At 38.3% G+C, this 21,796-nt stretch overlaps 1 protein-coding gene across 1 annotated transcript in view; it reads left to right on the top strand.

Moving 5' to 3' along the window:
- TXNRD3 (thioredoxin reductase 3) overlaps positions 1–21,796 on the top strand; it is a 57,823-nt gene that overhangs the window by 10,356 nt on the left and 25,671 nt on the right. The window contains exons 3-10 of the mRNA XM_010380580.2: positions 519–628; positions 2,344–2,448; positions 2,691–2,763; positions 4,590–4,709; positions 12,669–12,811; positions 15,395–15,510; positions 16,360–16,585; positions 19,326–19,418. Coding sequence (XP_010378882.1) covers positions 519–628; positions 2,344–2,448; positions 2,691–2,763; positions 4,590–4,709; positions 12,669–12,811; positions 15,395–15,510; positions 16,360–16,585; positions 19,326–19,418 — 986 coding nt within the window. The remainder of the gene's footprint in view (positions 1–518; positions 629–2,343; positions 2,449–2,690; positions 2,764–4,589; positions 4,710–12,668; positions 12,812–15,394; positions 15,511–16,359; positions 16,586–19,325; positions 19,419–21,796) is intronic.

The raw sequence follows: 21,796 nt of genomic DNA, 5'->3' as shown, positions 1-21,796 counted from the left end.
GTTGCCTTATTGAGTGAAATGCTCTTGAATCTTGGAGACTTTTCTAAAGGGCATACCAATAAGGTAGTCTTAAGTAGTCATGGACCAGTTTTATTTTTAGGGATGGAAGATAAATAGTGGACTATGATCATAAACAGTTTTCAAATGTAATTGTAAGAAGTATTTTCTGAGTTCTTGTTACAGCAGATTTTATCTTGGTATTTGCTCTTTAAAGAGGGCTCTTATCTGTTTGTCTTGGCATAGTCACTGAATAATATATCAAAATCTAATTTTGAAGAGTTTATCTTCGTCTTTATTCCTTATCTTTGAAGGAATAAGTAGATCTTTATTTTTTAAGATTTTCTTTAAAAGCATGGATGTTTTCCCCTCTTGAGTTATCATTTCATAAAGTTATATAACACACTGACCTGTTATGGGTATGTACATGTGAACATTTGAGTGTTGTAACACTTTAGTTTAACTCACAAAGATTTGGAGCCCTTTTCATTGTTTTTATGTATAGTTTTTTTCTTCTTTAGATGATGGGGCCAAGATTCAAGAAGTGCTGTCAGAAATCACTAATCAGAAAACTGTGCCCAATGTTTTTGTGAATAAAGTGCATGTAGGTGGATGTGACCAAACTTTCCAGGTAATAATAGTATTATATGTTATTCAATGCTGTATGTTCACATTTTTAAAAAGTATTTAAAGGAGGAGAAAATGGTTTTTAGGAGTCTACTCATCTTTTGGAAGTTATGAAATGAAGCATATAGGATAATTATCAGTCAGATAATATTGATTGCTTTAAGGGAAATTAGCTTTTCTACCAGCCTGAACTTCAGAAGCTAGGATTTTTGTGTGAGGGCACCAGGACAAACCACCCTGGAGACATCCCAGGTCTTTTCCTCCTGATGGGGAGAGATAGCATTACTGTTTGTCCAGTAAAAAGAGGTCAACACTGACATTCTTGTCTAGGGCAATTAGAATTCCTGTTAAGACTTCTAACTTTGTGGTGGTTTCCAAAGGCCTATGGCTTTTCATATTTTGATTCCTAGAATGCTACAAATGAACAGGAATTGTTAGGTAAGCAGGGATAGATAAAAATTGATGTTTATTAAATAAGGTCCTTATTTTATAATTATTCACTTTTATTAAAATTTTACTCTGTGATATCCTTTATATGTGTATACAGTATGAGTAATCAGTGATTGATTAAATAGTTGTATTTGAGGCTTTAATTAAGAATTATATTTTTGTGGAGAAAAAAGATTGTCTACGTTGTGTATTAATCTATGATCAGCATCCTTATGCAGTAACAATCTGCTTTATTAGTCCTAGAATTTATAACCTAGTGCACATAGTGGTTAAGTCCTGTAATTATAGCCACTAAACACCTTCTGAAGTGCTTGTCTTGCTAATCCTAACTTGGAAAATAATGTCCAAGAATAAATCTATAGATGCAGAGAGAGCAATTCTATTATTTCAAGACAGAAAGATATTTTTTGGATGGCAGATCCTGAGGAGGTGGATTTCCCTAAGGGTACCTAAAAGTAAGGAGGCCAGAGGGGCCCTTTTTAGAATGTCCCCAAAACCTTCTTGGGCACCCATTCTTCATGGAAACACATGGCATCTGGTGAATCCACGTAGCTATGAAGCATCTGTTCAGGAAGGGCTAGTTTGATCATGGTATTTGTCTAAAGCCAAGGTAATGGGAGTGAGCAACTGACTTGGCATAAAGAAAACTGTTGCTAAATCACACATCGAACCTCTAACATCAACTAAGCTACTTCTGATCACAAGAAGGGCCAAATGAGCAAGAGGATATGGCCCAGGGCCAGCCTCATGACTGTTGCTGAAAGAAAATGCGAGATGTTGGTGTTGTATAGGAAGCTCACCAGTGTAACTACAAAGGTTAGATTGATTTATGAGAAGCTATGACAAAATTTGCTGATAATGCATAAGAATTGTTTTCAAAATGAAAACTAGCACAAGTGAACAAGGATCTTGAAAAATGATACTTGGCTATTCCACTGCACTTGACTATAACATTTTGATAATTAGACCAAGGAAAATGACTTCATTTTACATCGATACAGAGCCACAGCCTTCTAGGTTATTTGACACATGCCTAGCTGTCAGGTGTCAGAAGGGACAAAAACGTATGCACTTTGGTATAAGTTTTAACTAGTTGGACCCTATTTTTAAATAGCATCCAGATAAATTTACAGTTCTAACTTAGATTAATTATAGATTGTTCCTAAGATTTTTATAAAAGAAATCCATACTAGTTAAACATAGGGTATACATAAACAGCTGTAAAACTTTAAATTCTGCAGTGTTCTTTCTCCTGTAATTAAACCATAGGCATATCAGAGTGGTTTGTTACAGAAGCTCCTTGAGGAAGAGTCAGCATATGATTATGATCTCATCATTGTTGGTGGTGGTTCTGGCGGCCTTTCATGTGCGAAGGTATGAACGTAGAAATGAAACTCATAGATAATCTTCCTGATGATTGCCATAGTCATTTCTTCTGCTACTTAAAAAAAAATTACCGTTACAGTTTAAGCTTTTGTTGTAATAGCTGGTATAATTCAGGTAAAAGATTGTGTGTCACACAAAAACAGTTTTTTAGGGAAGACAAAAATTGAGGGAGTGTCAGGAAAGTGACAAGATCTTTATATGTAATTTTTGTTGTTGTTGTTTGTTTGTAGGAAGCTGCCATTTTGGGAAAGAAAGTTATGGTGCTAGACTTTGTTGTCCCGTCACCTCAGGGCACATCCTGGGGTAAGCTGTTTTTCTCTGTTGTTCCTCTCTGCTCTTTACGTATGTTGCTTGCTTTGTGTAATCTCATTTAATCCTCACAACAATCTCAAGAGGTATAACTCGCCTGTTTCTTGGATAAGAAAACAGGCAAGTCTAGGCCTGGCCCAGAGTCTCATGCCTATAATCCCAGCACTTTGAGAGGCCCAGGAGTTCCAGACTAGCCTGGAAATATAGTGAGACCTTGTCTCTATTCAAAAAAATAAAAAATTTTAAAAAAATTAAAAAAAAGAAACTGAGTCTTAGTGAGGATATCGTTAACAAGCAGTGATGTTGGAAAGATAATATAAACATTAGTAAGGAAGATTTTACATAAAGAAAAAAAGATTCCATGACCCCAGTATTTCAGCACTTCTGCCATCGTATTTTTTTGTGTGCATGTCACATAGTTGAGGTCACAGTGTATATACTGTGTCGTGATCACATAAGTTTGCCAGAAACATTTTTCTTTGTTTCTGTGTCGGTTTCATAATTGACTATATTAGCTGCACAATAGCTGATGGAGTGAGTGTATATAATAATTACAGTTTAGCTTAACGAGACCAATGACCAGCTCTATGACTGCTGTCTACTGTAGACTAGAGCACTCACCTTTCCATGTTGTTTTTCCACAGTGAAAAGAGCACATAGATTTTGTGCTGGATGTTTTCCATTTATTCTTTAAATGCATTCCCCCTCTGCGTCTGCCCTGCCCTATGGGGATAAGACTGCCTTATGGGGATAAGACTGATCTGTTGGCAGCCTTGCCGTCTGGCTTCTGGGGCAGCTTGGCCACTTTGGGGTAATGGGAAGAGGGCAGAGGGAGAGTGGAGTTGGGATTTTATTCCCCTGGCTTCTTCCCTGCTGGGTCCCTGCATCTTCCTGTGGAAGGCCACCCCCTCCATTGGATGGCTGGCTCCCTCTGGGTGGTGGCAGTCAGTCTCCTTGCCCCTTCACATGGGGCTGCCAGTGGTACCCTGCTGTCACTAGTTTAGGGAACTATTCTATCCCTTTTTGCTCCTCCTGCTTACACCTTTGTGATAATTTCTCTGTTAATCCTTCAGTTACCCAACTCGAGTGTGTCTTCTCTTTTCTGCTAGAAAAAATTTTCTGGCAGATTTTTTCACATAAAGTGTGAAAATCAATTTTTAAAATTCAAACTTACTCAGAAGGTTATAGCCTAGAATTTTATATACAAAAGCTAATCTACCTTGATTTTTCTCATAATGTTCTTGTGGTGTGTGTACACTTGTTTTTTGTCCCTCACCCTGGCCTCTTTCCTTTTTTTCTCCTCCCCTTCTCCCTTTCTTGTCCAGAAATAATCCTACTTATCTGGCATACCAGAAGACACTGCAGTCAGAGAGAATCTGAGACCTGCCCTGCAAAGGGGAACTCCGTTTTGCATAATCCATTTTTTGTTGTTAAGGACTCAGAGTAAATGTGACCAGGAAGCTTGCTGTTGAAGACGTGGCTCCGAGGAGTCAGAGTTATGGAGAGTACAGGGCTGGTGTAGTACAAATCTAATTAATCTTAGATCATTCTGATCTCTGTGGATCAGACTGAAGTGAAAGTTTTAGACTCTGTGCCCAGAAAACTTCTCACGTGCACATCTGTATTTTTACTCATCCTTGGGTCTCTTCTGTGGACCTGTGGTCGGAAAATTTGGGTTAATCCCTTGTGTCTTGTTTTGGGGTAGGGTATCATCCACCCTACCATTGAGCTTGTCATTTCCACATGTTTTAATATAATATGACTGCAGATGTGTGAAACTAGACACACAAAGAGGCATTAATACTTATTTTCTTTCTCAGGTCTTGGTGGCACTTGTGTAAATGTAGGTTGTATTCCTAAGAAATTGATGCATCAGGCTGCCCTTTTGGGGCAGGCATTATGTGACTCAAGGAAATTTGGCTGGGAGTATGATCAACAAGGTGAGTAATGGTATATAAAATATAGATTGAGAGAAAAGAAAAAGTGAGTTTTTTAGATAAAGACTTGGTATTCATATTTTTATAGTTGAGTTCATAATTCATTTAATGAACATTCATTAGGAAGCCACTGTGTCAGCCAGGCATAGAGGATGCAAAAGGGCCTGCTCTTGTGAACCTCACCACCTAGAGAGGGAATTGTCTCAGCTGCAGCAATCCCACCCCCTTAGCAGAATGTAAAAGATTAAATAATCACTATTTTCAGATTTCTTTCAAGTATAAGAAAAATAGAATAGCAAAGGTTATTGTTTGAATTATATCTGTTATTATAACATTTTTTCTCAATGGTTATATATATCTTTGGTTAATGAAAAGTGGAAAAGAAATTCATCCAGTAAACATGTATTGGCCAAGCTCTGAGGATACAGATGTGAGGAAGACAGAGCTGCCTGTAAGCAGCACGTAGTCCATGGGAGAGAGACAAGGAGATCCATTCAGTGCACTCAAATTAGCCATGCTGTTTTGAGTATTGGCTCCATGTAGCCTTGAGGGTGGTGGGGGAGTGTCAGGGAAAGCTCTTCAGACAATGTGACCCTTGAGCTGTGTCAGCAAGGTCACAGAGGAGTGGGACCTTTAACACCGGAAGCAGTTTGATGAACGCTATGGAGATGTGAGGAAGCATGGTGTTTTGGGGGGTTAGTAGCAGCTGGAGTGAAGAGTAGGTGAAGGGAGTTGAAGCAGGAGAGGAGCATAAGCCACGGCTGTGATTCCAGGTCCCGCTGTCAAGCTAAGTAGCAAGCAGAAAAAAGCCCCCTAAAGAAAATGATGCTTATTTGGGAATTGGGCACTGCAGCTGGAATATGTGTGCCATAGTAAACTATGTGCATATTCAGGGACATAAACGAAGACAAGGGTTTCCTACGCAAAAATGAGGAGGAGGATATGATTGTTTTGAAATGATTATCATTGGCTACAAGGATCAATAACTAGGGTGACTCAAGTCCGAGGTTGGACAGGCAGTTGCTAGGCAGATGTCCTGGAAGATGTATTTTTATGTAAGGTTTTATGATGGCCTTTGGTCAAGTTTGTGGTTTTTGTAATCTTTGTGATGATTTTGTTATCAGGCATAGAAACCAGAAAACCCTTTCTTCATGGCCTTCCCCAGCTCTGTTTGTCGGAGAGTTGTTTTTTTTTTACACAAGTTACTCCGTTTTGATTCTGACAACTTTCACACCTTTGATGGCACTGAGGAACTTAGAAAAGAGAGGAAAGGATAGGAAAGTGGGGACAAGAAATGACAGAGGGTTGAGCAAAGACTGAAGTCAGGTTGGAGGGTAGTTGAAGGCATAAAATTGACCAGATGTGGTGACCAGTTGGATGTAGACTTGGCTGTGTATCAGAATGTCTTGTGGACTTTCAGAAAAATTACAAACCACTTGTCTCTTTCTGTAGAGATTTTGATCTGGTAGATGTGGGCAGTGAATGTGCACATTTAAAGCATCATAGATGATCCTGGTTCTGACCATAGCCAGGTGATTATGACAGGGCATCCAGGTCATGGTAGGATATGGAGTGAGGGAGAGGAAAGAATGCAGGAAGAGAGACTAGGGGGAAATGGAATACCATTCACTGAGATAGGAAACACAGGCAGCTTTTGTTTATTGCGGGTGGGGTTGAGTTCAGGATAATGGGTTGATGCTGGACACATTTTTCCAGTCAACTCAATGGAGAGCTTTAGGTCAAGCTAGGATCAGCTGGTTGTAGATAAAGTGAGGCCTCCCTACTTGGCAGTGTAATTTTGGGGTAGTTTTATTCACTTTCAAGAATCCTTCTTCTGGTTAGGCATAGTGACTCACACCTATAATCCCAGCACTTTGGGAGACTGAGATAGGAGGATTATTCAAGCCCAGGAGATTGAGACCAGCCTGGGCAACATAGTGAGACTCTGTCTCTACAAAAAATAGAAAAGTTAGCCAGGCATGGTGGCATGCACCTGTAGTCCCAGCTACTTGGGAGGCTGAGGTAAGAGGATAGCTTGAGTCCAAGGAGGTCAAGGCTACAGTGAGCTCTGATTGCACCACTGCACTCCAGCCTGGGCAACAGAATGAGACCTTGTCTCGAAAAAGAAAAAATATTTCTTTTCCCTAAATCCTTCATCTTACTTGGACACTGTACTTCAGGTGCCTTGGGAACATCCTGGTAGAGTTTGCTGTATGGGGAGGATTTGTTCCCAAAAGAGAGCTAGGCAAGAGCTGAGTTGTGAGAGGTACAACACATGGGGGATTGGGGAGAATGAAAATCATGGAAAACAGAGACAGAACGCTGAGATATCTTAATACCTATAGTAACTGGGTGAGGAAGAGGAGGAAAACCAAGAGAGTTGAATCACAGAAGCCAAGAGGGGTTTGGCTTTTTTAAGGTCATGACTGGGGCCTTAGGTAGTCTAAAAAGAGCGCTAACTGAATCAATTGCTGCAGAGAGGCTAAATGGAATGGGATTTGAATTATGCACATTTTGACTTGGCAGGTACTTATGGAATCTTTTAAAAATAAGTACAGTGTTTTAAAAATAATTGAGTCCAAGAGGGGAGAAGCCCCTAAAACTTCACTGGTAGGGAAGAGGCTGTAAAGGGTGAACCATAGCACTCACTCTGTGTTGGAGACACAGCAGGCAGAGGTGGCTTGTGTGGGTGATATCAGACCTGTGTGGTCTGTGCCAGCTGGGGACCTTTCTGTGTGTTACTTCTGTCTATTCTTCATTGTCTTACAGTCTCAGAGAAGAGATAGCAAGATGTCTGCACATATTGCTTTGCTGCACTCCCTGCCCCTGTGGGGTCAATTGACGTTAATTCTGTTCTAAGTGCTGAATACTTTCTAATTTTCTTGAATGCGTAAAATCTTATAAATAGCTTCCTCAAAGTCTCAAAGTTCCCCCTATACAAAATGCTTTCTTTTTTCTTTTTTTTTTTTTTTTTTTTGAGATAGAGGAGTTTCACTATGTTGTCCAAGCTGGAGTACAGGGGTGTGATCTCAGCTCACTGCGTTCCTCTACCTCCCGCATTCAAGCGATTCTCCTGCCTCAGCCTCTCGAGTAGCTGTGATTACAGGTGCACACCACTACGCCCGACTGATTTTTATATTTTTAGTGGAGGTGGGGGTTTCACCATATTGGCCAGGCTGGTCTTGAACTTCTGACCTCAGGTGATCTGCCCGCCTCGGCCTCCCAAAGTGCTGGGATTGCAGACATGAGCCACCGTGCCTGGCCAAAATGCTTTCTAAGTCAGCTTTGGGGGGTTGACTAAGAAGTATTTAGCTAGCCAACACATGGTGTATTTAGGTATAGACTCAATAAAGGGCCAAGGGAAGTCAACAGAATCTGAGCAACAAAAGAGAGGAAGTCAAAGGATGCCAAAATTGTGTTCTGGGAGAATGTTCTAGATACTTACATTCTTGATATTGATAAAGAAATAGAGGCTAGGCTGGACACAGTGGCTCACGCCTGTAATCCCAGCACTTTGGGAGACTGAGGTGGGCAGATCACCTGAGGTCAGGAGTGTGAGACCAGCCTAGCCAACATGGTAAAACCCGTCTCTACTAAAAATACAAAAATTAGCTGGTCGTGGTGATGTGTGCCCATAATCCCAGCTGCTCAGGAGGCTGAGGCAGAAGAATCACTTGAACCAGAGAGGCAGAGGTTACAGTGAGCCGAGATTGCACCACTGCACTGCGACCTGAGTGACAGAGGGAGACCTTGCCTCAAAAACAAAAAACAGAGGCGAGGGACTGGGCGCGGTGGCTTATGCCTGTAATCCAAGCACTTTGGGAGAGAGACCGAGGCGGGCGGATCACGAGGTCAGGAGATCGAGACCATCCTGGCTAACACGATGAAACCCTGTCTCTACTAAAAGTACAAAATATTAGCCAGGCATGGTGGCATGCGCCTGTCGTCCCAGCTACTTGGGAGGCTGAGGCAAGAGAATCGCTTCAACTCGGGAGGTGGAGGTTGCAGTGAGTCAAGATCATGCCACTGCTCTCCAGGCTGGGTGACAGAGCGAGACTCCCTCTCAAAAAAAAAAAAAAAAAAAAAAAAAAAAAAAGAGAGAGAGAAATATAGGTTAAAATAAGTTTAAAATGTATAGATAATTTCCAGATTAGAAACTGAATGAACTTTCAAGTAAAAGTTTAGAAAGAAGGGAAAGTATACAAAGAGAAGGTAGTAAAGAGAAAATAGAAAGCAAAGCAACATGAAACTACAAGTTAAAACAAACATACAAAAATAGCAACAGAAAATAAGATACCTTACATAAGAGTAGTCATACTACTTATTAGGATAAAGCTGAATGAGTCAGATTTTTGGGTTAGTAGATGGCAAAATTCTTCCATATGCTATGTTTAAGACAAATACCTAAAACCAAAAGAAATAATTGTTGAAAATATGGAAATTTTACATTTTAAGTAGAAAAAAATTTCCTATTTAAAATTTTAGATGAGAAATTTTTAAACAGATAGGAAACAATATAGCAGGAAAATGTAAATAATATCAGTGGTAGCTAATATCAGATAGGTAGAATATAAACAAAAAGTAAGCAAACAGAAAAACTCAGAAATTAATATTAGCTCCCTTCCCAAATAGAACTGATAAAACCAAGAGTATATTTGAAAATACAAATAAAATAGGCAAATGTTTGGCAAATCCAATTAAGGAAATAAGGGGAGAAGCTCATACAGATACGCAGCATCAGACACGAGAAAAGAAGTATAACTACAGGTGGGGAGAGATGCCACAAATTGAGCATAAAAATTAGTGGTCATAATGTTAAATATCTTAATGAAAAGGAATATCTTCTATGAAAATATAAATGACCAGAATTGACTTGAATGATCAAAGAAAAAACATTGTGTAAGAATAACCCAGTCCCCAAAAGGTACCATTAGCATTACAGGTAAATTTTTCCGAATCTGCAAGTAACAGGCACTTCCTCTATAATTTAAACCAGAGGTGTCCAATCTTTTGACTTCCCTGGACCACATTGGAAGAAGAATTGTCTTGGGCCACACATAAAATACACTAACAATAGCTGATGAACTAAAAAAAAAAGGCAAAAGAAACCTCATGTTTTAAGAAAATTTACAAATTTGTGTTGGTCCACATTCGAAGCCATCCTGGGCCTCCTGCAGCCCGTGGGCCACAGGTTGGACAAGTTTGATTCACACTGTTCTAGGAAAGCTAGACTTAGAAAAGCCACCTTTTTTTGGATGCTGAGATAACTATAATACAGAAAGATAGTCTAAAAATAGAAAACTATACCCCGTAGAGGTGCCAAAACTCTAGGACAAGCATTGGCAAATCCTCTCTAGTAGTGTCTCGAAGGAACAAACATGACTGGGTAGGGCTCGCCATGGGGTGCAGGAGGGGGATCAGCCTAGGATAGCACAGCAGGAGTGCACAGAATCAGCATGAAGGCCAGGATTTCAGCTCTGAGGGCATTTCAAACAAATCTCATACCCATTCCTGCTTTAGAAAACAAAGAGATACCTCTTCACATGGTGAAGAGTCAGAAGCAAATACTTAAGGGAGAAGAACTTGGGGTATTTGAATTAAGTCAAGAATCGACATTCACTACTGATATCTGCACTGTTGAGAGCTTTGGATTAGTGTGGAAAAGGAGTAATAAAAAGATATTTTAAATATATAATATGAGTTATGTTGTACATGATTATATACAACGTATGTAGAATATATAAGAGATGAAACAAGAAATATTAGAACTAATGAGTTAAGTTGATTGCTTTTGCGAGACTGGCAGGAAGATTGCTTGAGATGAGGAGTTTGAGACTAGCCTGGGCAACATAGTGAGACTCCTTCTTTAAAAAAATAAAAAACAGAAAAATTAGCTGGGCATGGTGGCTCATGCCTGTAGTCTCAGCTACTTGAGAGGCTGAGGCAGAAGGATTGCTTAGACCTGGGAGGTCAAGGCTGTAGTGAGCCAAGACCATGCATGCCATGGCACTCCAGCTTGGTCAACAGAGTGAGACCCTGTCTCTTAAAATATGTATGTGTGTGTGTGTGTGTGTGTGTGTGTGTGTGTGTGTGTGTGTGTGTATGCTTATGTGTATATAGGTATATATACATGTGTATGTGCATATATATGTGTGATGTGTGTAATATACATATATACACATACTCACATGTATAATGGAAAATTGTAAGAAAAAATGAAAATAACTTGAAATAAATTCAACCAGGAATGTACAGGATATATAAGGAAAGAATATAAAGGCATAATAACAAATTTACTATGATTTTAGAGAGGATGTCTCAATATTGTTAAGACAGTATCTTAAAAATTATTTGTAAATTTTATATAAGTCCAGTAAGATCTCCATGAGACATTTTTTTTTCTTTTTGGAGATTGGCTGATTATTTTAAAATTTGTATTGAAAAATACATATATGAAAATAGCTAAGCAACCTTTGAGAAAGTATAGAGGGTGACCTTTCTCAGTATTTAAAAATGTTATACTGTTGCAGGACTAAACACATCAATAAAACAGTAGAACAGGTGGTTTCAAAGTGCCAGTTCATTGATTTGGCATATCAAAAACTCCAGGAGGAGCTTTTTAGCTGTACAGGTTCTGGGGTCCCACTCCTGATTCCATAGTTTCTGGCAGGTCCTAGGATTTGTATAGGTGAACACGATTCCCATTATGATGTGAGCTGTATTTGAGAGCCTCTAATTTAAGATGCCTTTTGCAACAAGAACAAGAAACAAAAGGACACATGAACTGTTAGTTGAGCTGACAGGATTCTTAGGATAAATAGTTTAAGGGTTGGAAGAAAAGCTTTTCTGGGGGATGGGGAGGAAGTATCTTTAGGATGTGAGGATATGTGCCATTGTGGCGACATGGTCACCGCTGGGACAGGTTCGGGAATTGTAACCAACATCACAGGGTGTGGGAGGATGAGGTAATGTAGTAACAAAAACGACTATTCTAGGTTACAGAATTTTAGGAGACTGTGGTACACTGGCATCATAGAAAGGGCTGTGTGTGTTGACATTGGCTAAGCCTCTCTGTGCACTGACTGTCTCCTCCAGTCATCTCCCTTTCCTGTGTGGTAACATCCCATGTCCCTGGATCAGTAGGGGGACGTTTCTTGACAGTGGTAGATGGGGTAAGTTTCCAGATGTGACCCTTGACCTCAGGTTGTTGGTTTGTCTTCGGGGATCACATCCAGTTATGATGAAAGCCCTGGCTGGGCTGACCCCTGCATCTTATAAACATAGCTGCACAGGGTGACCTTCAGGATCTGGCATCTTTAGACAAGGTCAACACTATGCAGTAAATCCCACCTAGAAGATACAGGGATGACGTGGAATTACAACACCCAAATCCTGCCTCACCTTCCAAAGGAATGGGTAAACACTGTAATATAGACAGTTGACAGTGGTGAGCGTGAACCATGTTTGTTGTAAAGACATGTAAGATATTCACTGTCGTGAAGCCAATGCCCTGTGAACCAAATGAGAGTGGAACCATGCCAGTCTGTTGAGGTGAGTGTACCAAGCTCACTGACTTGAGGCCTTCTTCCCATCCAAGGGCCAAGTAAAGTAAGTCCCATGGAATGGGAAAGGGTTCTAGGAGGTGCTACTGAGGAGAGGTGAGCCTCCTGCCTTACATCGTGGCAGGCATTACCACATGAGGGCCAGTTTCCCCATTCTCTCCTTCGTGGACTTTTCCCCAGTTTTCTTCTTTTCAGAACTCTGCTTTTTGCACATTCTTTGTAATATAAAATAGGAAGAGTATAAACTATGACTGGCATACAAAATATTTAAGTTACTAATTTATCTTTTCTACTTCTTGATTTTTAAAGCACTGTTAGTATGGCTGACGTGTAGTTATATATAATTTACCATTAAAGGTAAAATTCACCTAACATCTTCACCCTGATTATTTCTTCTTAGTGAAGCACAACTGGGAGACGATGACAAAAGCGATTCAGAACCACATCAGCTCTCTAAACTGGGGCTACAGGTTGTCTCTGAGGGAAAAGGCTGTGGCCTATGTCAATTCCTATGGAGAATTTGTTGAACATCATAAAATAAAGGTACTGTTTATTTTAAAAAAAAATTTTTTTTTTATTATGCTTTAAGTTCTAGGGTACATGTGCACAACATGCAGATTTGTTACATATGTATACATGTGCCATGTTGGTGTGCTGTACCCATTAACTTGTCATTTATACTAGGTATATCTCCTAATGCTATCCCTCCCCCTTCCCCCATCCCATGACAGGCCCCAGTGTGTGATATTCCCCACCCTGTGTCCAAGTGTTCTCATGGTTCAGTTCTCACCTATGAGTGAGAATATGCAGTGTTTGGTTTTTTGTCCTTGCAATAGTTTGCTGAGAATGATGGTTTCCAGCTTCATCCATGTCCCTGCAAAGGACATGAACTCATCGTTTTTTATGGCTGCATAGTATTCCATAGTGTATATGTGCCACATTTTCTTAATCCAGTCTATCATTGATGGACATTTGGGTTGGTTCCAAGTCTTTGCTGTTGTGAATAGTGCCACAATAAACATACATGTGCATGTGTCTTTATAGCACATGATTTATAATCCTTTGGGTATATACCCAGTAATGGGATCGCTGGGTCAAATGGTATTTCTAGTTCTAGATCAAATAAAGGTACTGCTTGAGTTTCTTGTCTTGTTTATCTCCTTTCTTTACAATTGTTTGTAGTTGCCTTGAACTAAAATTTCATGTTGCATGTTAAGGAGTGTAACAGGCATGCACACACACATACACGGCCATGCATGTGTATGTGTGTTTCTCCCCCATTGTTTGTTGATTCTACATGTTTGGTTAACTTGCAGAAATTGTGTTTTAAAGAACTCTTAATTTAAAATTATTTGCCTTTGATTTTATTACCGTCTTAAAAGAGAACATGTTTAAACTAAGCAGTTCAAAGTTTAAAAGACTAAAAAGATCAAAATTTTATTAGTGGAATCCTTCCTAAAAATGAAACCTTAACTAGAACTCCAATATTATATTATTCATAAAAGCATTGATAGAAGTAGCATTAGAATTAGTGTATTTTATACTTTTATCTTTGTAATATGTATATATTATTAGATTAATACATATGGAAAATGAGATCATTTTGAGGAACACAGTTTACATTGGAATTATGACAGACAATCAGATATTGTCATCATCTAGTTTATTTTTGTACTTTGTTAGCACAGTGTGAGATAATCTTCACAAGATTTTAGATTATTTTGTATTCAGTTGTTATCTCAAAAAAATGTGAGGTATGGTCCATTTAAAGCTACCCTTCAGTGCTTATATGCAGCATTTTATTTAAATTTTTTAAATTTAACAGGAAATTGGGAGCATAACATAGTAAATATCAAAATATTCAATTCCTAGGTTTAACGATTGTTATCATTTGCCATATAATCTATATTTTGGATGATGTGTTTTAGTCAGTTAAAGATATATTTCACCCCTAAAAAAAAATAAGATAAAGCCAGCCCTTTAAAACCTTATATGGGCCAATTTGAATTATGTTATTTACATGAAACACCGCAGAAATGCATGTTTTATTTCTCAAATTGCCTGGCACAGATGGTTGAATAAGCCCCAACCAAGCCAGCCTATTGTGTGGCTCCTTGTTTAGTGATGCTAACACATCCCCAGTCTGCAGATGAGAAACTCCAGAGTCTCCCTTTCACCCCAGAGCCTGTACTTCCTTGTCTGTTTCAGAGCCCTTCTAAGCAAGGCTCTTTTTCCAGGCTCTGTTCTCCATCCCACTCAAGGTGCCAACACACTTCTTTAAATACCTTCATTAGTACTTGAATGTTTTTGTGTTTTTTGGTTTTTTTTTTTGTTTGTTTGTTTTTTGAGACAGTCTTGCTCTGTTACCCAGGATGAAGTGCAGTGGCATGATCTTGGTTCACTGCAACCTCCGGCTCCCAGGTTCAAGTAATTCTCCCACCTCAGCCTCCTGAGTATTTGGGATTGCAGGCGCATACCACCATGCCCAGCTAATTTTTGTATTTTTTAAGTAAAGATGGGGTTTCACCATGTTGGCCAGGCTGCTCTCGAACTCTTGACCTTGTGATCTGCCCGCCTCGGCCTCCGAAAGTATTTGAATTTTTTTAAATGAAAATATTTTTATGAATTATTTGTATACTTAAAAATTGTGAGCAACCTTTGTTGGTTCCCCATAGCCTAAGCTGTTAGGATGACATAAGGGCCCTCGCACTTGGCTCTAGTCTGTTTCATGTCACTTCTGACATGAATCTGCTCTCCAGTCTTCAAACACCAATTCCTTTTGGGCCCATGTGCTTTTGTGTGCATTATTCTGTCTTCCAGGTCTCCGTTCCTCTCCTATCATTTCACTTTTCTTATCTCCGCTTGAAAATCTCTACTCCTTCTTTAATACATCCTTGATTGGCTTTCTAGTCCACTACCCTACCCTCACCATGGGGCTTTGGTTAATATTTCATAAAGACTTCCGTTTTCTGTGCTTGTGCTTATCACATTACGTTATTACTTTTTCACATGTCTGCTGTTCCTGTTGAATGAGAAGCTCCATGAAGGTAGTAACTATTTTGTCCAGGGTGTCTGGTACTCTGTAGTGTTTGCTGAGTAAGTGAAGTTTACTTCTTTTTTTTCAAGGCGACCAATAAAAAAGGACAGGAGACTTATTATACTGCTGCACAGTTTGTCATAGCAACGGGTGAAAGGCCACGATATTTAGGAATCCAAGGAGATAAAGAATACTGTATTACTAGGTAAGGTTAAATAGACCATTTTAACTTTACTGTTAATAAATTGAATTATGTTGACATGTTTCCAGTTTATTTACTTCCTGTCTTATTCCACAAAAGACTTCAATTAGCAAATGAAAATATATACAGTGCAAGAAGCTAAATAGCCAAAAGTAATGAAACAGAGAATATAAGGTCAGGTAAATAAGGCCAGTGGCAAAATTTATGTACAAAAATATGCCATATGTGTCTTGGTGATTGCTACAAGTAGCCTGGGCATTTCGTTCTAAACTTCTTACAGGCCAAAACAAAGAAGTAAATACAGTTAGCTCTAGGGTTTAGTGTCCTTATGATAAAAATGAACCAGCTGGAGAGGAGCAGTACCACTCTTCTTAACACTTAGATTTCATGGGAATTTTCCTTAGTGGTCGAACAGGACCTGTATGCAATGACTTGCAAACTTTTTTGAGCTGACTCACACTAAAAAATACATTTTTTTGTTGCATTTTTTTGTTCAGGTAAACAAACACACACCCCTTCACATAGCACATACATACACCTCTGAAACAAACAGGTTTTTTTTTTTTTATTACATATAATATAGTCTGATATTTTCTATAGTCTGATATTTTCTATACTATTTTATTTTATTTTTTAAAATCTTGCTTGTGGTCTGATTTTGAAAAAACTGAAGTATACTTCTTGTTCCACATTCTCTCCACAGCAGACTCAGTTACAAATTTCAAAAGGCTGTTGCTTCATTCAAGCACTAAATTATAATTTAGTCATCACAAGACCATTATACATTGAAACATGAATAACTCATTTCATTCTTACTGCCTAGATATTCTTTTTTTCATTTTTATTTTTCAGTGATGACCTTTTTTCTCTGCCTTACTGCCCTGGCAAAACATTAGTGGTGGGTGCCTCTTATGTCGCCCTGGAGTGTGCAGGATTTCTGGCTGGCTTTGGCCTAGATGTCACAGTTATGGTACGCTCAATCCTTCTCCGTGGCTTCGACCAAGAAATGGCAGAAAAAGTGGGTTCCTACATGGAGCAGCATGGTGTGAAGTTCTTACGGAAATTCATACCTGTGATGGTAAGGCAGCATGGCATTTGCAATTTCTTTTCTCTAACTTTTCACTTTATCCCACCTTATTTCATTTCATTACATAAATTAGTCTATTCAAATAATGTTAAAACAGTGTTTCCACTCCCTAGTCTACAGAGCCAACCTCATTTGCCCCCTCATATCCTCTTCTGATATAGGAGGTGTCCTTGCTCCTCTCAGGCTGAGTTCCCTCATCTCCCACTTTGTTTCAACTGTTCAAGGATGTTCCACCTTCAGTTAGTAGTTTTCTTTTTCCTTATTCTTTTTTTTTTTTTTAACATTTTTTTCTCTTTATTTTATTTATTATTATTATTATTATTATTATTATTATACTTTAAGTTCTAGGGTACATGTGCATAATGTGCAGGTTTGTTACATATGTATACTTGTGCCATGTTGGTGTGCTGCACCCATCAACTCGTCAGCACCCATCAACTCGTCATTTACATCAGGTATAACTCCCAATGCAATCCCTCCCCACTCCCCCTCCCCATGATAGGCCCCAGTGTGTGATGTTCCCCTTCCCGAGTCCAAGTGATCTCATTGTTCAGTTCCCACCTATGAGTGAGAACATGCAGTGTTTGGTTTTCTGTTCTTGTGATAGTTTGCTAAGAATGATGGTTTCCAGCTGCATCCATGTCCCTACAAAGGACACAAACTCAAACTCATCTCTGCAGCAAGCAGACCTAATAGACATCTATAGAACTCTCCACCCCAAATCAACAGAATATACATTCTTCTCAGCACCACATCGCACTTATTCCAAAATTGACCACATAATTGGAAGTAAAGCACTCCTCAGCAAATGTACAAGAACAGAAATTATAACAAACTGTCTCTCAGACCACAGTGCAATCAAATTAGAATTCAGGACTAAGAAACTCAATCAAAACCGCTCAACTACATGGAAACTGAACAACCTGCTCCTGAATGACTACTGGGTACATAACGAAATGAAGGCAGAAATAAAGATGTTCTTTGAAACCGATGAGAACAAAGATACAACATACCAGAATCTCTGGGACACATTTAAAGCAGTGTGTAGAGGGAAATTTATAGCACTAAATGCCCACAAGAGAAAGCTGGAAAGATGTAAAATTTACACTCTAACATCGCAGTTAAAAGAACTAGAGAAGCAAGAGCAAACACATTCAAAAGCTAGCAGAAGGCAAGAAATAACTAAGTTCAGAGCAGAACTGAAGGAGATAGAGATACAGAAAACCCTCCAAAACATCAATGAATCCAGGAGTTGGTTTTTTGAAAAGATCAACAAAATTGACAGACCGCTAGCAAGACTAATAAAGAAGAAAAGAGAGAAGAATCAAATAGACGCAATAAAAAATGATAAAGGGGATATCACCACCGACCCCACAGAAATACAAACTACCGTCAGAGAATACTATAAACACCTCTACGCAAATAAACTAGAAAATCTTTTTCTTTATTCTTATCACTGTTTCTCATCTTGAACAATTAAACCTTCTCTTACTCTTGCTGCCTTTCTGGCTGGGTCCCTATTTTTCTTTCTCCTTTACAAAAAAACAACAATACTGCATGCTACTTCTAATTTCTTGCCTCCATTTCACACTTACCTGACTGTCAGCTGCTTCCATCTCCATCACTTCTTTGAAACTGATTGTCAGGCTTTTAGCAAACTTCCTGTCATCAAATCCAGTGGTCGTGTCTCTGTCCTTATCTTATTGGGCCTCTTGGCAGCATGCTCTGAAATTGGCCTTTCGTTTGAAGCACCTTCCTTTCTGGCTTCTGTGGTCCCAGTCTATAATATTTTCCCATCTACATCTACTCAACCTACAGACTCCAGCACCCATTTGTTTTCCTCCCGGCCCCTCTTCACTTCTGTGCACTTGTATTACCTGGATGATCTTCTCTAGGCCCATAGTTTTAAACATCTAAATGCTAATGATTCTCATTAGCATTTAGACTCATTTAAGAGTCTCTCCTGAATTCCACACTCATTTATACTCCTGACTACTGGAAATTGCCACTTGAATCTCTCATAAGCATTTCAAATTTAACAAGACAAAAATGAAACTAGATTTTTTACCTAAATATATTATCCTGGCAGTCAGGTGCGGTGGCTCATACCTGTAATCCCAGCACTTTGGGAGGCCGAGACAGGCGGGTCACAAGGTCAGGAGATCGAGACCATCCTGGCTAACACAGTGAAACCCCATCTCTACTAAAATACAAAAAAAATTAGCCAGACGTGGTAGCGGGCGCCTGTAGTCCCAGCTACTTGGGAGGCTGAGGCAGGAGAATGGCGTGAACCCGGGAGGCGGAGCTTGCAGTGAGCGGAGATCACCACTGCATTCTAGCCTGGGCGACAGAGTGAGACCCCGTCTCAAAATAAAGAAAACAAAAACAACAAAAAAGATATATTATCCTGCTAATCTTTCTGGCCCACCTCAGGACTCAGTAAATTAACACAGTGTATTAAGCCAGTATCTAGGAATACCCCTTAATTTCTCTTTTTTTGCTCCCTCCAATCTCAGCTAATTCATTAATTCATTTCTACCTCCAAAATGTATCTGTGACAGTCCACTTTTCTCTATTTCTGCCTTGTCCAGACACCTTAACTATACTAACACCTATTATATGTACCACCACCAAACACACAAATGTGCACAAGCATACCAGTGTACACCCTTTTGTGCATTTCTTTTTTGTCATATTTAGATAGCATCATTATACTCTTCATTCTTACTAGATTCAACAGTTGGAGAAAGGTTCACCTGGAAAGCTGAAAGTATTGGCTAAATCCACGGAAGGAACAGAAACAATTGAAGGAGTCTATAACACAGTGAGTTTTTATTTTATCATTACTAAGTTATTGAACACACTCCTAAATTAACAGAAATGAAACTTATGGGAAGATTATACCAGGATTAACTTTTTTTTTACATTTTTTAATTCTTTGTAAGAGCATTATCATAGAAGATAATTTGGCTGCTGACATTTGAATTTTCAGTAATACATGAGGAATATCATGGTAAAATATATGTGTATGCGACTACACGTAAAATTTGGAAGCATATATATCCAGATGTTATTTGTGCCTACTTTTGGAAAATTAGATATTTTATACATTTCTTAATTTGAATATTTTTGCAATAAATGTTGAATATATTTTATAATGAAAAACAACAACAAAGCTATTTTTCTTTCTCAAAAACAAACAGTACAAAATGTCCAAACAATGGGAAATAACCCATGGAATACTTTGGAGGCCAACAATTCTTTTGTAATTAGTTTATAGTTTTGACAGAAACTATACATTTGTGTTTTATATACTTTTATGTAGATATTTTTTCAGTTAAAAAATACAACCTAGAGAGCATCAACAAAGCCAAAAACCATGTAACAAAACCAAAATCCAAAAGTCAACCCTACTGAGATTTTGGTTAGGATTGGATTGGATATATAGGAAAATTTGGAAACACATCTTTGCAATATTCAGTCTTCCCATCCATGAACATGGTATATCTATCCATTAATTTAGATCTTCTGTAATGATTCCCAGCAAAGTTAATACATTTCTCCTTAGGCTTCAAGAATATCTGTTAGATTTATTACTAGGTACTTATGTAATTTATATGTAGTTACAAATGGTGTTTTAAATGAAAATGTCGCTATCTTTAACTGTTTCTAGTGTATAAAAATGCTGCTTATTTTTGTTCTTTGATTTAGTATTCAGTAATCTTGCTAAACTCTTACTGAAAAATTTATCCTTAGATTATTTCAGATTTCCTATGTACACATTTATTTATTTGTGAATAATAACAGTTTGTTTCTTCCTTTTTACTGGTTTTCTCTTTTTTTCTTGTATAAATGTATTAGTTAGGACCTCCAGTACAGTCCTTACAAGAAATGGCAATAGCAAGCACTCTTGTCTTATTTTCAACATCAAAAGAAAAGATGTTTCACTAAAAACCAGTAGTTTTCTGTAGGGTTTTGTTATATGCTATTAATCAAGTGAAGGAACTCCTTTTCTGTTTTTTGTTTTCTCAATGTCTTTTTGTTTATGTTGTTTTGTATATTTTAAAAGGAATGGATGTTCAGTTATAACAGTGTTTCTTTTGCAGCTGTGGATGATGAATTTTTTCTTTAATCTGTTAATTTGTTGAATTGCATTGATTTTCTAATATTCAACCAACTTTGTATCCTTTGTATAAACCCAACTTGGTAATGTTGGACTTCTTTATTTAGAATTTATAAATTTATATTTATGAATCATATTGGCTTGTAATTTTCCTTTTATATATTAAAGATTTTAATTTTAGGTTTGAGTATCAAGGTATTCCTGCTCATGAAAGAAGTTTGGAGTATGTTTCCTCATTTCCTGTTATCTAACAAAATTCTTGTAATATTAGAATTGGTTCCTTGTATGTTTGATAGAATTCACTGATGCAACTGTCTACACATACAATTTTCTGTGGAGATATATTTGACCACTGATTAATGTCTTTAATAGTCAAAGGACTTTTAAGTCTTTTTATTTTTTCCTTGATTTACTTTTGATTAGTTATAGTTTTTCCAGAAATTAGTCCATTTCATCTGAGTTTTCAAATATATTGGTATGAAGTTGTCCATAATATCTAACTGTAAATTGGTTATTTTTGTAATGAGGTATAATGTTCATGTAGTGAAATGCACAGATCCTAAGTGTACAGTTCAGTCAGTTTTGACAGATGTCCACATTCCATGTAATCCACACTCCTTTAGGTAACAGAACATTTCTGTGAGTCCAGAAAGCGCTCTGTGCTTTTTTCCAGTCATCGACCCCCAAGCAACCACTATTCTGATTCTGTCACCATAGACTCATTTTGTTTGGTTTGCCTCTAAATGTCATATAAGTGGAGTTGTACAGTATATATTCCTTGTATCTGGCTTCTTTTATTCAGATTGATGTTTTTAGGGGTATCCGTGTTGTGTGCATCAGTAGTTCTTTTTATTGTATAGATTTTATTAATGTAGCAGTTTATTCATTTTCCTGTGGATAGATAACCAGGCTCTTTGCAGTTTGGACTATTGTGATTAAAACTTCTGTGAAGATTCTTTGTAGAAATCTTTTTATGGGGAGATATGTAGAAAGAGATTGTTTCACTCTGTCACTGAGGCTGGAGTGCAGTGGTGAGATCAAGGCTTACTGCAGCCTCCAACTCCTTGGCTCAAATGATC

The sequence above is a fragment of the Rhinopithecus roxellana genome, chromosome 1 (genome assembly GCF_007565055.1).
Source record: "Rhinopithecus roxellana isolate Shanxi Qingling chromosome 1, ASM756505v1, whole genome shotgun sequence".
Classification (NCBI taxonomy): domain Eukaryota; kingdom Metazoa; phylum Chordata; class Mammalia; order Primates; family Cercopithecidae; genus Rhinopithecus; species Rhinopithecus roxellana.
The sequence above is the reverse complement of the archived record's forward strand: the minus strand, read 5'-3'. Positions and strand labels throughout refer to the sequence as shown.